General features: G+C 40.7%; 1 protein-coding gene across 7 annotated transcripts in view; it reads left to right on the plus strand.

The window, feature by feature from the left end:
• SCMH1 (Scm polycomb group protein homolog 1) overlaps window positions 1-16,882 on the plus strand; it is a 251,226-nt gene that overhangs the window by 220,130 nt on the left and 14,214 nt on the right. For 6 of the 7 annotated variants that reach the window (XM_075853392.1, XM_075853394.1, XM_075853393.1 and 3 more), the window contains 4 exons: window positions 9,209-9,391; window positions 9,490-9,618; window positions 9,919-10,101; window positions 10,948-11,078. In XM_075853392.1, coding sequence (XP_075709507.1) covers window positions 9,209-9,391; window positions 9,490-9,618; window positions 9,919-10,101; window positions 10,948-11,078 — 626 coding nt within the window. The remainder of the gene's footprint in view (window positions 1-9,208; window positions 9,392-9,489; window positions 9,619-9,918; window positions 10,102-10,947; window positions 11,079-16,882) is intronic. The other variant, XM_075853396.1, reaches the window with a different exon arrangement.

Raw genomic sequence — 16,882 nt, forward strand, 5'->3', positions numbered from 1 at the left:
TGGCCACTTTTGACCTTCGTGACAGAATCTAATTTTTCAAATCTGACATGTTTCACTTTATGTGGTAATAACTTCGGAATGCTTTTACCTATCCAAGCGATTCTGAGATTCTTTTCTCGTGACACATTGGACTTTATGTTACTGCCAAAATTTGCTCGATACATTCAGTATTGTGAAAAACACCAAAATTTAGCGAAAAATTTCTACAATTAGCATTTTTCGAAATTTAAATGATCTGCTTGTAAGACAGGCAGTTATACCACACAAAATTGTTGCTAATCCCCCATATGTCTACTTTAGATTGGCATAGTTTTTTCAAAATCCTTTTATTTTTCTAGGACGTTACAAAGCTTAGAAATTTAGCAGCAATTTCTCACATTTTCAACAAAATTTCAAAAGGCTATTTTTTCAGGGACCAGTTCAGCTGTGAAGTGGCTTTGAGGGCCTTATATATTAGAAACCCCCAATAAGTCAGCCCATTTTAAAAACTGCACCCCACAAAGTATTCAAACAGAATTTAGAAAGTTTCTTAACCCTTTAGACGTTACACAGGAATTAGGCTCTGTCACCAGATTATAAGTGCCCAATCTCCTATATAATGTGATCGGCGCTGTAATGTAGATAACAACAGTGGTTTTTATTTTGAAAAACAATCATTTTTGAGCAAGTTATGAGCATTTTTACATCTATGCTAATTACTTTCTTAATGCCCAACTGGGTGTTTTTAACTTTTGACCAAGTGGGCGTTGTGAAGAGAAGTGTATGACGCTGGCCAATCAGCGTCATACACTTCTCTCCATTCATGTCCATTTGTACTCAGCACTGCGTGATCTAGCGAAGGCACTTATAATGTGGTGACAGAGCCTCCTTAAAGCAAAGTAGAGGTGAAATTTACAAATGTTATTTTTTTTTGCAAAAATTCATTTTAATCCATTTTTTTTGTAACACAGGAAGTTTTACCGGAGAAACGCAACTCCATATTTATTGCCGGGGTTCTGCAGTTTTAGGAAATATCCCACATATGGCCCTAGTGTGCTAATGGACTGAAGAACCGGCCTCAGAAGCAAAGGAGAACCTAGAGGATTTTGGGCCTCCTTTGTATTAGAATATATTTTAGGCACCATGTCAGGAAATCCCCCAAGTGACCCCATTTGGGAAATTACACCCCTCAAGGAAATTATCTAGGGGTATGGTGAGCATTTTGACCCCACAGGTTTATTGCATAAATTTATTAGAAATAGGCAGTGAAAATTAAAATCTACATTTCTTCAAAGAAAATGTAGGTTTAGCTAATTTTTTCTCATTTCCACAAGGACTAAAGGAGAAAGCACTGCAAAATTTATAAAGCAATTTCTCCCGAGTAAAACAATACCCCACATACGGTCATAAACGGCTGTTTGGACACACGGCAGGGCTTAGAAGGGAAAGAGCGCCATTTGGCTCTTGGAGCTCAAATTTAGCAGGAATGTTTTGCGGAGGCCATGTTGCATTTACAAATCCCCTGAGGGACCAAAACAGTGAAAACGCCCAAAAAGTGACTCCATTTAGGAAACTACACCCCTTGAGGAATTCATCTAGGCATGTAGTGAGCATTTTGACCCCCACAGGTGTTATATAGATTTTATTAGAATTGGGTAGTGAAAATTAAAAAAAATAAAAACAATTCTTCAATAAGACGTAGTTTTAGCTCAAAATGTTTCTTTTTCTAAAGGAAAAAAATAACCCCAACATTTGTAAAGCAATTTCTCCCGAGTATGGCAATACTACATATGTGGTCATAAACTGCTGTTTGGGTACACGGCAGTGCTCAGAACGGAAAGAGCGCCATTTGGCTTTTGGAGTGCAGATTTTGCTGGATTGGTTTCTGGGCGCTATGTCGCATTTGCAAAGCCCCTGTGGGACCAAAACAGTGGCATCTCCCCAGAAGTGACCCTATTTTGGAAACTACATCCCTCAAGGTATTCACCGAGGCCTGTAGTGAGCATGTTAACCCCGCAGGTGTTTTGCAGAAATTAGTGTACACTCGATGTTGCAGAGTGAAAATCGGATTTTTTTTCCATAGATATGCCAATATGTGGTGCCCAGCTTGTGCCACCATAACAAGACAGCTCTCATTATTATGCTGTGTTTCCCGGTTTTAGAAACACCCTACATGTGGCCCTAATCTTTTGCCTGGACATTTGACAGGGCTCAGGAGTGAAATAGTACCATGCGAAATTGAGGCCACAATTGCAGAGGCTCTGATGTGAAATAATAAAAGAAACCCCTGTGAAGTGACCCCCATTTTGGAAACTGCACCCCTCAAGGCATTTATTAAGGGGTGTAGTGAGCATTTTCACCCCACAGGTCTTTTCCATAAATGATTACGCTGCGGATGGTGCAAAGTAAAAAAAAATATTTTTCCCTAGATATGCAATTTCAGTGGCAAATATGTAGTGCCCAGCTTGTGCCACTGGAGACACACACACAAAAAATTGTTAAAAGGGTTCTCCTGGGTATGGCGATGCCATATATGTGGAAGTAAACTGCTGTTTGGGCACGCTGTAGGGTTCAGAAGGGAGGGAGTGCCATTTGGCTTTTGGAGCGTGGATTTTGCTTGGTAGTAGTTTTGTTTGGAGTTTTAATGATATTTTAGTTTATAATGTGGGGGTACATGTAAGCTGGGCAGAGTACATCAGGGGCATAGTCAGGTGGTATAATAATGGGGTAAGAAAAAACAATAAAATAATCCATAATTATTGTGTTACACTGTGACACAATCCTTTACGCACAGGCCAGTGTCGCACTGATAAATGGTGTCTGTTCTTATCCCCTTTTTGTCCACACTCCGCACCTTTGCAGTTTGGGGAAGTTTGCTGGGAAAGTGTTGTCCTGGTATAATACGGGCACCCTCGGTTGCAGCAGATATGTTTGGGCCCTACCCTTCCTGGTTCCCTAATTTTAGGGCCTCGGTAAATCGCCTCCTGAAACAGTAAATGAAATGTTCCCCTCGGGTCTGCACAACTGCATATTTTTTATTTCCTGACTTATTGGAGCCTTAAGTAATTTTATTTTTTCATAGACGTTATGGCATGAGGACTGTTTTTTTGCGGGTCGAGCTGTAGTTATTATTGGTACCATTTTGGGGTACATGCGACTTTTTGATCACTTTTTATCCTATTTCTAGGGAGGCAATTCACCATGCGTTATAAAATACATGTTTACTTTATTTTGCGGGTCAGTCTGATTCCGGCGATACCTAATTCATGGCACTTTTTTTTTAATGTTTTACAACTTTTTGCACAGTAAAATTACTTTTGTAAAAGCAATGTATTTTTTCTGTCTCCAAGTTGTGAGAACCATAACTTTAACATTTTTTCATAGACGGAGCTGTATGAGGGCTTGTTTTTTGCGAGAAGAGGTATAATATTTATAGGTACCATTTTTGTATACATGTGACTTTTTGATCACTTTATATTCCAATATTTGTAGGGCAAAGTGACCAAATAACAGAAATACTGGCATTGTTTTTTAGGGTTTTTTTTTTTTTACGCCGTTCACCGCGTGGAATAAATAACATAATATTTTTATAGTTTAGGCCGTTACGGTCGCGGCGATACTAAATATGTATGGTATATTTATTTTTTTCAATAATAAACGACTTGATAAGGGAAAAAGGGCGATTGTGTTTTAGTTTATTACTTGAAACTTTTTATTTTATGTTTACAACTTTTTTTTACACTTTTCTTTAGTCCCACTAGGGGATTTTAAGGTCCAGCTGTCAGTTTTTTTTCTAATACATTGCACTACATATGTAGTGCAATGTATTAGATCTGTCATTCATTCACAAACCGCAAGCAGATTAGGCTTCGCCTCCTGATCGGCTTCCGTAATGGCAGAGCAGGAGGCCATTGTTAGGCCTCCTGTTGCAATAGCAGCAGTTGGCAGCCCTGCGATTGCATGGCAGGGCTGCCGATCTTTTACCAACCTCTAAGATGCTAGCTCCGGTTCCTGCCATTACAGGTGGATGTCAGCTGTAACATACAGCTGACATCCACCGCTGATGACGCAGGCTCCGCTCCATATGACAAATGTCGGGAAGGGGTTAAAGAGCGGCTGCCCTGCAAAGTGTTGCATGGACATCTCAAAACTGGCGCCCCTTTATCCAGCAAGGTAACGCGAGACTTCACAACATCTCGCACATGGGCAGAACTGCACTCACGCTGTCTGATAGAGCTAGCTGCTCGTCATAACAGCATAGCCAATAGTAATGCAGGGAGACGAGACTCTACCCCAAAATGAGCCGACTGCCGGGCATGGGAGTCAAGGCAGGAACACAGCGTGTTGCAGCATGGAGCACGGATCCACAGAGAATCGGCCTACGGGCCGGGCAGATGCCTTAAACACACTAGGATAATTAAGAGGAGCACCCTCAGAGTATCCATAGGTGATAAACCTCGGCTTAATAAAGCGCACGCTTAAAAGCCAGAAACCAGAAGGTACAATCCATGTAACGAATAAACTATATAGTGTCCTGTAGGACAGAAGAAAAAAACACAAGTGGTTAGTGGCTCAGCCCTTACTACATACCCTAGCCACGCTGGTTAGGTGTACTGATTAATTGATTAACCACTCATGTGTCTTTTGCTTTTGTCCTAGTAGCCAGGAGGCATGACTAACCCATTTGTATTGTGCTGCCGAGGATGATAAGGAACTCAGAATTGCTTGGATAGGTAAAAGCATTCCAAAGTTATTACCACATAAAGTGACACATGTCAGATTTGAAAAAATCGGCTGTGTTTTCAAGGCCAAAACTGGCTCAGTCCTGAAGGGGTTAATGAACAGAACTGCCTGCCGTAAACATATGCAGTGGGCGGTCCTAAATCGGTTAAAAAGAAGTTGTCATTATGAGACCCTTTTAAGAAAAAAAAGATGAAGAAAAAGACTTTATATCTTTATATATTTATTTATTTATTTATATGATTTTTTTTAATTATATGTCAGATATAGGGCACAGACATGGTGTAAACCTAGCCTTACAGTCAAAAGGGATAACTGTAGCATTATAAAACATCTGTCGGATTCAGAGCGAGGTCTGACCTTACATTGGATGATGCCCTGTGCGGCGGTACCTTTTGTTGGTGTTCCCCCTCCCCATATGGTGCACTATCATACAATGTACAAATAACTATGTTAAACCAGAGGAAAAAACCTAAGCTTTCTCAAAAGCTTGTATCTGTAATCTACTTGGCAAATAAAAAAAATGTATCATGCCACTTGACTTGATTGAACTTGATGGACATGTGTCTTTTTTTCAACCGTACTATGTAACATGGTACAACACTATAATACATCGTCGAAATAACACTTCCATACCTTAACCCCTTCAGGACACAGCCTGTTTTGGCCTTGTGGACGCAGGCGATTTTTTCAAATCTGCCATGTGTCACTTTATGTGGTAATAACTCCGGAATGCTTTTACCTATCCATGCGATTCTGAGAATGTTTTCTCGTGACATATTGTACTTTACGTCTGTGAAAAAATTTGGTCGATAAATTCAGTATTTATTTGTGAAAAACACCAATATTTAGAGAAAATTTGCAAAAAATTGCATTTTTCTAAATTTGAATGTATCTGCTTGCAAAACAGCTATTAATACCACACACAATAGTTACTAGTTAACATTTCCCATATGTCTAATTTATGTTTGCATAGTTTTTTGAACATCCTTTTATTTTTCTAGGACGTTACAAGGCTCACATTTTCAAGAAATTTCCAAAACCTATTTTTTCATGGACCAGTTCAGTTCTGAAGTGGCTTTGAGGGCCTTATATATTAGAAACTCCCCATAATTCACCCCATTTTAAAAACTTCACCCCTCAAAGTATTCAAAACAGCATTCAGAAAGTTTCTTAACCCTTTAGGCATTTCACAGGAATTAAAGCAATGTAGAGGTGTAATTTACAAATGTAATTTTTTTTGCAGAAATTCATTTGTAATAGAAAAATTTCTGTACCACAGAAGGTTTTACCAGAGAAATGTAACTCAATATTTATTGCCCAGATTCTGCAGTTTTTAGAAATATCCCACATGTGGCCCTAGTGTGATAATGGACTGAAGCACCGGCCTCCGAAGCAAAGGAGCACCTAGAGGATTTTGAAGCCTCCTTTTTATTACAATATATTTTAGGCTCCAGGTCTGGTTTGAAGAGGTCTTGTGGTACCTAAACAGTGGAAACCCCTAAAAAGCGACCCCATTTTGGAAACTACACCCCTCAAGGAATTTATCTAGTTGTATAGTGAGCATTTTAACCCCACAGGTTTTTTGCTGAATTTATTGGCGTTCGTCTGTGAAAATTAAAATCTACATTTCTTCTGAAGAAACAGACATTTTTAATTTTTGCAAGGAATAAAGGAGAAAAAGCGCCCCAACATTTGTAAATAAATTTCTCCTGATTACGGCAACACCCCATATGTGGTTATAAACTTATATTTGAACACATTACAGCCCTCAGAAGGGAAGGAGCGCCATTTGGGTTTTGGAGCTCAAATTATGCTAAAATGGTTTTCGGTGCCATGTCCCATTTCCAACGCCCTGGAGGGACCAAAACAGCGAAAACCCCCCAAAAGTGACCCCATTCACTATCAGAATCCAAGAGAGCAAATGCCTCTTCAGTGGTATATAACTTGTGTGCCATTTTTTACGGGTTTTTTTTTTTTACTTATTTTTTGTAACAGTTTTAATAAAAGTAACAAAGAAAAAGTCCACTAATCCATTGATCAATAAATTTATGAACAACCCTAAGGCCCTGTTCACACTGAGTTTTTTTACGAGTTCTTCGGCGCGGAAACCGCTCCGCAAAACTCGTCAAAAACCGCCCAAAAATGTCTCCCATTGATTTCAATGGGAGTTGGACGAGCTTTTTTACCGTGAGCAAATAAAACGCATCGCGGTAAAAAGAAGCAACATGACCTATCTTGAGGCGGTTTCCGCCTCCAAAACCCCATTTCAATCAGTCAGAAGGATAAAAAAGACACTGAGTGTTTTGGCGAGTTTTTGTCAAACCACTGTGCAAAAAACATTTGGAGCAGTTTTTGCAGGAGGAATTTTCCTCCTGCAAAAAACTCCATGTGAACACAGCCTAAGGCTGGATTCACACGAACGTGTATTACGTCCGTGCGGGCCGCGTGGTTTTCACGCACCACGCACAGACCAATACAAGTCTATGGGGCAGTACAGACAGTCCGTGCTTTTTGCGCAGCGTTTGTCCACTACGCAAAAAGTGCGACATGGTCAATATCTCTGCGTATTTTGCGCATCACGCACCCATTGAAGTCAATGGGTGCGCGAAAACCATGCAGGTCGCACGGAAGCACAAAAGGATGAATGTAAACAGAAAAGCACCACGTGCTTTTCTGTTTACAAACATCCGAATGGCTTGTCATAATGATGGCGGCTGCGCGAAAAGCACGCAGCCGCGCATCATATGATGCTGCCTCAAGGAGCAGGTAAGTGGCTTTTGCGCAGGCAAAATGCCGCGTGTTTTGCGTGCGCAAAAACGCCACGCACGTCTGAATCAGCCCTAACAATGAATCAATGTATTTAGAATTTACAGACGTGTAAAATATATGAAGAAATTTATATAATTATATGTGTGTATACGTATATATTACATGTACGTATATATCTATATGATGTTATAGATATATAACATCCCTAATTATTAATTTTTAGTATTAACAAATTTCAAATATATGTCTATATATAATATATATTACGTGTGTGTGTATATGTGTGTGTGTGTATATATATATATATATATATATATATATATAGAGAGAGAGAGAGAATGTGTATATATATATATATATATATATATAGAGAATATAGACGTGTGTATATATATATATATACATACACACACACAGTATTTATAATAGTAAACAGTAAATATATATAACATAGACGTGTGTATGTGTATATATATATATATATATATATATACACACACACACAGTATATAAATATTTATATATATATATATATCTATATGATTTTATATTTATATATATATATATATATATATATACATACATTATAAGCCCTAATTGATTACTAATTAACTAATTAATTGTCCTAGTCTGAGTACTATCTACCTAAACTATTACTAACTGCCTACACTAAACTATCTATGTGGAGGTGTTCTGTGTGTGTGTTTCACATTTAGTGTGTCTTTATAGGAGACACACAGCTTCTTCTCCCCCACTGTCTCAGAACGATCTGACAGGGAGGGAGGAGAAACATTGTAACAAACAGCACAGAAAGTTTGTTGCTGCAACAAGCTTTGCTGTGATCACCATGATAGCTTTATCATGGTGATCACGTCATCAGGACCGACACCAATCCGGTCCTGATGTCTTCTCTCAGCACTTAGGCTGCTAGTAGCAGCGTGTGCGGAGAGATTCAGAGCACAGGGAGAGCGCTGTGCACTCTGTTCTGACACCACGTGAATTAACGGGCTGCAGGAGAAAAGCCCAGCACAGCAGCCCGTTAATCTACGTGGGCTGGTCGTGAAGGGGTTAATAATGCTATACAGTGCAGCCACCACCATATGCTGCAAATATAATTTGCTGCACAGTTCCTAAGCTCTATAATAAAGTAGTTTTAGACCAGCCCTGTCCACAGCATCTCTGCATCTTGTCAGATCATCTGCTCTAACCTCAAATTCATCATCAGGATAGAAACAGGACATTAATTTGAGTTCTTCACAACGCATTGAATTCTGTGTAGACAACAGCTGAGAGATCAGAACTAGACAAGTCTACGTTTATTCTTCCTCTGGGTCCTACTGTGACTGCATGATCGCTCATTCTCCTGTGCCTACAATATTCTTTGTGAATCTGGAATCCATAGAACACAGGAATAAAGCACCACATTGCCACTGTAAAAGTACGCTACGTGTTTATTATGGGGTTGGCACTACTATTTTAATCATGACTAAACCAACAGCCATTTTGCAAATGGCTCCAAAATCAAATCAGGAGTCTGTAGGGAACATTTCTATATTTCTAGAATTCTCCAATTATCCCTTTCTTGTTTCTACTTCATACTCCCCCAGACTTTCTTGACATGGTTATATAATGGGTCCATCTAAGGCCAAGCTGGATCTTCTCTTTTCTTTGTAATGACTGTATTCTAGCCACATTACAAATTAATCTTATTTTGCAGCAGTATTTGAAAGGGAGCAGCACACACTGAACCTTCCAGCAGTAAACAGTATTGGGTATGTCCTCCGCTTTCTGGAGAAGCTTTGCCGGAACCTGCGTAGCGACAACTTATTTGGAAACCAACCCTTCACTCAGAATCCTGCACCACAGGCTGGATCTTATGAGAATGACCGGTATTTAACAGGTACCAATGTTAACATTTGAGGTTCTTGTAGGCTTTGTTATAATTCACATAACCTACCCTTGTAACAGTGCTTTTAACACCATTTTCCGATCTCTTAGAAAGGTGTAGTTTTGAGGGCAGCCTCCATGGTCCTGGCAGAGGATCTAAGAGATACTCTCAAGAAATACCTCCATACAATGCCCCCCTGTGTCCCAAAGTACCAAAGAATGATTGCCACGCATTAGAGGGTAAGCTTGGAAACCGATCATACTTCAAACAAAGAATACAGCCATAATATGCCCGCAAATCCCTTCCTGATCGTGGGACTAAAAAGCTGAACTAACAGCATCATAGATCCCTATGATGCTTTTAGTTTGTCATTGGTCCCTTGGTTGGGCCGGGATTTGCAGATGTAATATATGTGCAAAAATGCCGCCATATGATGCTCGTGTGCAATATAGGTGCAAAAATGCCGCCATATGATGCCCGTGTGCACACATGGTAACACTATAGTAACATTTTGTTTTCCAACATTTGTGTGGCTATAGGAGAAACATTCCTGAACGATGCTGGTCTTCCAGGGACAATGGAGCAGCGTCTTGGTCCTGCAGAATCTCCTAGTAGCCCAAACACATGTAGAGTCTCTAAGGAATATCGGTCTTCTTCCTTTCGGAGTCATCACCAGCCTAGCAGCCTGTCACAAGGAACTGTACGCCGGCTGAGCTCAGGTGGTGAGTAAGCACAATCGGGGTATAAAAACAATTGAGAAAGTCTCATTGTTAAAGAAGCACTCCAACAAAATGTTTTATTCTCTGGCCCATTAGAGGCACGTTATGTAAATTGTGGTGAAGGTAATCCTCTTACCGGTGGCTGTATTTGTGAGTTATCCACTCCGTTCTGGTCCTCAGCTGTGTCACGTGGCCAGCGATAGGACTCCCCAACTACAATTTCTCTATTCATTACTATCACTACCTCGATGTGAGCTTTATAGGAATAAATAGAGAAACTGACCTCCTGAAAAAGGGTTGTCTTAGTGAGACAACTGGTTTAAATCTTTTTGAATGGACCTTCACTTACAATATTGTGTCAGATTTCCAGAAAGAGAATCTCTGAGCAGTGCCTTCTAATTCTGGAGATTAGTGGAGGTCCGAGTACACATACTTCAGTGTGGCCTTCTCACATGTATTTATGACATATTAGATGATATTTTAACTTGATTTCCCCTTTAAATTAAACGTATCACCAAAAGGCCTCTAGAAGCACCTGCAGTTAGCAATGTCTTGGCTTTTATAACTGAATAAAATGAAAATGGGGAAAATTATGCACTCATGTCCCATTTTCTTTTACTGGGAACAATAGGTGAATGCTAGCACCTGTTCTACTACTCATGCTGGTTGCCCACCTTCATGGTCTTTTGCTGAATAAAGAGCCTAACAGAAAGGTCTGAGGCCATATACATTAGATAAAAGTCAGCTGAATGATAGACAAAGGAGGAGCTTTACTTTAACCCCGTCCCTTTTGAATTCACAGTTGTATAGGATGATTTACACCATTTTCTTCCATTGTTCTTACCCCAGAGTCTGAGAGGTGTGCAAATGGTCGGCAGGGATCTCGTGACCCATCTTTATGGAACATGGAGGATGTTATGCAGTTTGTCAGAGCAGCCGACCCACAGCTAGGATCACACGCTGAGCTCTTCCGTAAACATGTGAGTCTTGTGAATGTTTAACCCTTTCAAGACCGAGCTCATTTTGGCCTTCAGGACCAGCCCCATTTTTTTCAAATCTGACATGTGTTACTTTATGTGGTAATAACTCCGGAATGCTTTTGCCTATCCAAGCGATTCTGAGATTGTTTTTTCGTGACATATTGTACTTTATATTAGGGGAAAAATTTGGTCAATAAATTCATTGCTTATTTGTGAAAAACACCAAAATTTAGAGAAAATTTGCAAAAATTATGATTTTAAATGTATCTGCTTGTAAAACAGATAACAATACCACACAAAATAGTTACTATTTCACATATTCCATATGTCTACTTTATAGTTGCATACTTTTTAGGACGTTACAAGGCTTAGTACTTTACCAGCAATTTCTCACATTTTCAAGAAAATTTCAAAAGGCGATTTTTACAGGGACCAGTTCAGTTCTAAAGCGGCTTTGAGGGCCTTATGTACTAGATAGACCCCATAAATCACCCCATATTAAAAACTGCACCCCTCAAAGTATTCAAAACAGCATTCAGAAAGTTTCTTAACCTTTTAGGCGTTTCACAGGAATTAAAGCAATGTAGAGGGGAAATTTACAAATTTTATTTTTTTTGCTGCAATTCATTTGTAATACATTTTTTTCTGTAACACAGAAGGTTTTACCAGAGAAACGCAACACAATATTTATTGCCCAGGTTCTGCAGTTTTTAGAAATATCCCTGATGTGGCCCTAGTGTGATAATGAACTGAAATACCGGCCTCAGAAGCAAAGGAGCACCTAGTGGATTTTGTGGCCTCCTTTTTTTAGAATATATTTTAGGCACCATGTCGGGTTTGAAGAGGTCTTGTAGTGCCAAAACAGTGGAAATCCCCCAAAAGTGACACGGTTTTGGAAACTGCATCCCTCAAGGAATTTTTCTAGGGGTATAGTTAGCATCTTGACCCCACAGGTCTTCTGCTATATTTATTGGAGTTTGCCTGTGAAAGTGAAAATCTACTTTTTTTCTGAAAAAATATTTAAAAAAAAGATATTTTCAAGGAATAAAGAATAAAAAGCACCCCAAAACTTGTAAAGCTACTTCTCCCGATTACAGCAATACCCAATATGTGGTACTAAACTGCTGTTTGGACCCACGGCAGAGCTCAGAAGGGAGGGAGCGCCATTTGGATTTTGAAGCGCAGATTTTGCTGGATTGGTTTTCAGTGCCATGTCGCGTTTCCAACGCTCTGGAGGGAGCAAAACGGTGGAAACCCCCCAAAAGTGACCCCATTTTGTAGACTACACCCCTCAAGGAATGTTTCTAGGGGTATAGTTAGCATTTTGACCCCACAGTTTTTTTGCTGAATTTAGTGGAATTAGGCCGTGAAAATGAAAATCTACTTTTTTCTGAAAAAACATAGAAATGTTTAATTTTTACAATGAATAAAGGAAAAAAATCACCCCAAAATTTGTAAAGCAATTTTTCCCGATTACAGCAATACGCCATATGTGGTAATAAGCTGCTGTTTGGACCCACGGCAAGACTCAGAAGGGAAGGAACAATATTTTGGCTTTTGGAGCTCAAATTTAGCTGGAATGGTTTTCGGGTGTCATGTCGCATTTGCAAAGCCACTGAGGTACCAAAACAGTGGAAACCTCCCAAAAGTCGATTTAGGGGACTGGAACGAGCGATCATTAGGTCGCTGGTACAATACACTGCAGTACTAATGTATTGCAGTATAATATCATTTTTACAGGCTCCTGTAACAGCACGATCGCTGTTCCTGTCCATTAGTCCCGGGTGTCAGCTGTAATACACAGCGGACACCTGCAGAATATGGCGTGGGCGCAGCGCATGAGCCCGCTCCATATATAACCCCCCCGCACCACGACATGCTATTAAGTCGTGGGGCGCGAAGGCATTAATGCGTAGCGGATGGTGCAAAGTGAAAATTAAAATTTTCCACTGATATGCCATTTTAACGCACAATATGTTGTGCCCAGTTTGTGCCACTGAAGACAAATACCTCATACAATGTTGAGCGGGTTCTCCCGGATATAAAATATCATATATGTGGACGTAAGCTGGTGTTTGGGCACGCTGTTGGGCTCAGAAGGGAGGGAGCGCCATTTGGCTTTTGGAGTTTGCTTGGTAACTGTTCTGTTTGGGGTTTTGCTGGTATTTCAGTTTATGATGTGGGGGTATGTGTAAATTTGGCAGAGTACATCAGGACATAATAAGAGGGTATAATAATTCGGTAAATAAATAATAATCCGCAGATATGTGGCCGATGTCGCACAGATAAATGGCGCCCGATCTTATCAGCTTTTGGACACTGCACAATTTCTGTCGCTATATTCTGAGAGCCAGAACTTTTTTTATTTTTTCTTCACCGGAGCCGTGCGAGGACTTATTTGTTGCGGGACAATCTGTAGTTTTCATTGGTACTATTTTAGGGTACATGTGATTTTTTTTATCACTTTTTATTAGGTTTTTTTTGGCAAGCAAAGTGACAAAAAAACAAATTCTGACAAATGTTTTTTACACTTTTCACCGTGCGCTATAAATGACATTTTACTTTATTCTGCGGGTCGATACGATTACGGCGATACCAGATGTATATAGTTTTTTTTATGTTTTGTGGCATTAGCGCAATAAAATCACTTTTCGATAAAATTATTTATTTTTTGTGTCACCATATTCTGAGAGCCATAACTTTTTTATTTTTCAGTCAAAAAAGCTGTGTAAGGGCTTGTTTTTTGCGGGACGGGTTGTCGTTTTTATTGGTATTATTTTAGGGTACATTCGACTTTTTGATCACTTTTTATTCTATATTTTTGGAGGGTTGATGACCAAAAAAATAGTGATTCTGTCATTGTTTTTTAATTATTTTTTTTTGCGCTGTTTACCGTGCGGGAAAAATAATATTATAGTTTTATAGTTTGGGTCGTTATGAACGCGGTGATACCAAATATGTGTACTTTTTTTAACATTTTCATTTTTTTCCTATAATAAAAGACTTATTATAGGAAAAAAAGCATTTTTTGTTTTTGTAACTTTTATAACTTGTTTTTACACTTTTATAAAACATTTTTATTTTATTTTTTACTTGAAGACCTGCAGCATTGATCGCTGCTATAATACATTACACTACCTAGGTAGTGTAACGTATTATAAACTGTCAGTGTGACGCTGAGAGTCACACTGACAGGAAGCTTATGAGGACCGGCCTCCGGCTGGTTCTCATAGGCTGCTGTGCATAGCAGACCCGGGGGCCGTTGTATGGCCCCCGGTTCTGCCTTATAACCGACTGCAGCACCCGCAATCGGTCCCCGGGAAAGTTTGTTGTAGCAACAAACTTTCCAGTTCGTTGCTACAACAAACTTTCCCTGCGATCACATGACCGGGACCTGAACCAATTAGGTCCTGGTCATGTCTCCGGGACCAGAGGCAGGGGTTAACAGCGCGATCCGGGTGTCAGCGCTACTCTGAGACACCCGGATCGCGCTTTTAACACCCACCGTGAATTCATGTCGGCGCTGCACAGAGCCCAGCAAATGCCGACGTGAATATACAGTGGGCGGTCGGGAAGCGGTTAATAAGGATGATAAGGTACAATAGCTAAAATACATCGTTACCTTGCATTGTATTTCCACAGCAGAAACTTCAAAGTATGCCTATGGGAAAAATATTCTGCATTCTAGACAGATCTCTCAGGGGCGTAGCTAAAGGCTCATGGGCCCCGATGCAAAAGTTCTTATTGGGCCCCCTCCCCCCCCGCAAACTCCTCATGGCCGACGGTCCGCAGCTTTCAGCTGCATCGCTGGGTCTCCTAAGTGACCCAACAATGCAGCACTAGCAGCCGGGGTGTCACTTAGGCTGGGTTCACACACCCTATTTACGGACGTAATTCTGGCATTTTAGCATTGAATTACGTCCGAAAATGCGGCTCAAAAGCGTTGGCAAACATCTGCCCATTCATTTGAATGGGTCTTACGATGTTCTGTGCCGACGGTCATTTTTTTAACGCGCCGCTGTCAAAGAAGTGCCTGTCGCTTCTTCAGACGTAAATGGAGCAGTTTTCCATGGACTCCGACGCAGCGAAAGATGCCTGCACATGCCATTACGGCTGAAATTATGGTGCTGTTTTCTCCTGAAAACAGCTCCGTAATCTCAGCCGTAATGGACGCTGCCGTGTGAACATACCCTCAGGGCTTAAAATGTATGGGGAAATAGCCCCAATACATATGTGTCCGCCCCCAAAAAAATGTGTGTATAGGAGACAGCATAACAAATCTATAGCACTACGACCCTATAAACTATGGATAGGATTAGATACATTGGCTCAGCAGACAGTATCACACATGATTGGATTGGATACAGCGCTCAGCAGACAGTATCACACATGATACGATTAGATACAGGGCCCAGCAGACAGTATCACACATGATTGGATTAGATACAGGGCCCAGCACGCTGACATTTCGGCTCCAGCGCTGGACCCAGGAAAGGTAAGAATAATAATTTTGCTTCTTTATGTGTTACTGATTATTTTTGTGTGTTTGTGTTTTTTTACAGGTTCGGTTGTTGGACTTCGGATTCCAGGACTTCAATGACGAAGTTTTTTTATTCTCAATAAAATGGTTAATGAGGGTTGTGTTTTTTTATTTCAATAAAATATTTTTTCTATGTGCTTGTATCTTTTTAAACTTTATTATCACCGCCTTAGTAATGGCCACTGGCTGATTGACAACCTCCATTACTAAGGCGGGGCTTAATGTTAGCAGGTGCAGAGGCCAACACTAACCCCCATTATTACCCCGGTACCCACCGCCACCAGGGGTGCTGGGAAGAGCCGGGTACAAACAAGTACTCGACCATCTGTAGTGACGGGCAGGCATCGGGGTGGCCGCAGGCTGGTAGTATTAGGCTGGGGAAGGCCAAAAACAGTGGCCCTTCCCACCCTGGTAATGCTGCCTGCTGCTGCTGTGTTGTATCTGGCTGGTTATGAAAATTGAGGGGGGACCCGACATCGTTCTTTCCAATTATTTTTTTATTTTTTTTTAAATGACGTGGGGTCCCCCCCATTTTTCATTACCAGCCAGGTACAATAAAGCAGCAGCAGCCTAGCATTACCAGGGTGGGAAGGGCCACTGTATCTGGCCTTTCCCCTCCTGATACTACCAGCATGCGGCCGACCATCACTACAGATGGTCAAGTACTGGATGGTACCCGGCTCTTCCCAGCACCCCTGGTGGCGGTGGGTACCGGGGTAATAAAGGGGGTTAGTGTTAGCCTCTGCACCGGCTAACACTAAGCCCCGCCTTAGCAATGGATGCTGTCAATCAGCCGGCGGCCATTACTAAGGCGGTAGTAATATAGTTGGAAAAATAAAATGAGGACATAGAAAAAATATTTTATTGAAATAAAAAAAAAACCCACACAACCCTCATTAACCATTTTATTGATAATAAAAAAAAAAAGCCGTCATCGAAGTAGTCCTGGAATCCGACGTAGTCCAATGACCGAACCTGTAAGAAAACACACAAAAAAAACGATTAGTAACACGTGTTAGGCTTAGATACAGGGCCCATGTGTGATACTGTCTGTGGGACCCTGTATCTAAGCCTACCACAACGTAGGCTTAGATACAGGGTCCAGCAGACAGTAATCTTATACAGTATAAGATTACTGTGTGCTGGGGCCCTGAATCTAAACCTACAGTGTGGTAGGCTTATATACAGGGCCCATCAGACAGGATCACACATGGGCCATGTACCTAAGCCTACCATGTGATTGGCTTAGATACAGGGCCCAGCA

This window comes from Rhinoderma darwinii, chromosome 2, assembly GCF_050947455.1.
Source record: "Rhinoderma darwinii isolate aRhiDar2 chromosome 2, aRhiDar2.hap1, whole genome shotgun sequence".
Classification (NCBI taxonomy): domain Eukaryota; kingdom Metazoa; phylum Chordata; class Amphibia; order Anura; family Rhinodermatidae; genus Rhinoderma; species Rhinoderma darwinii.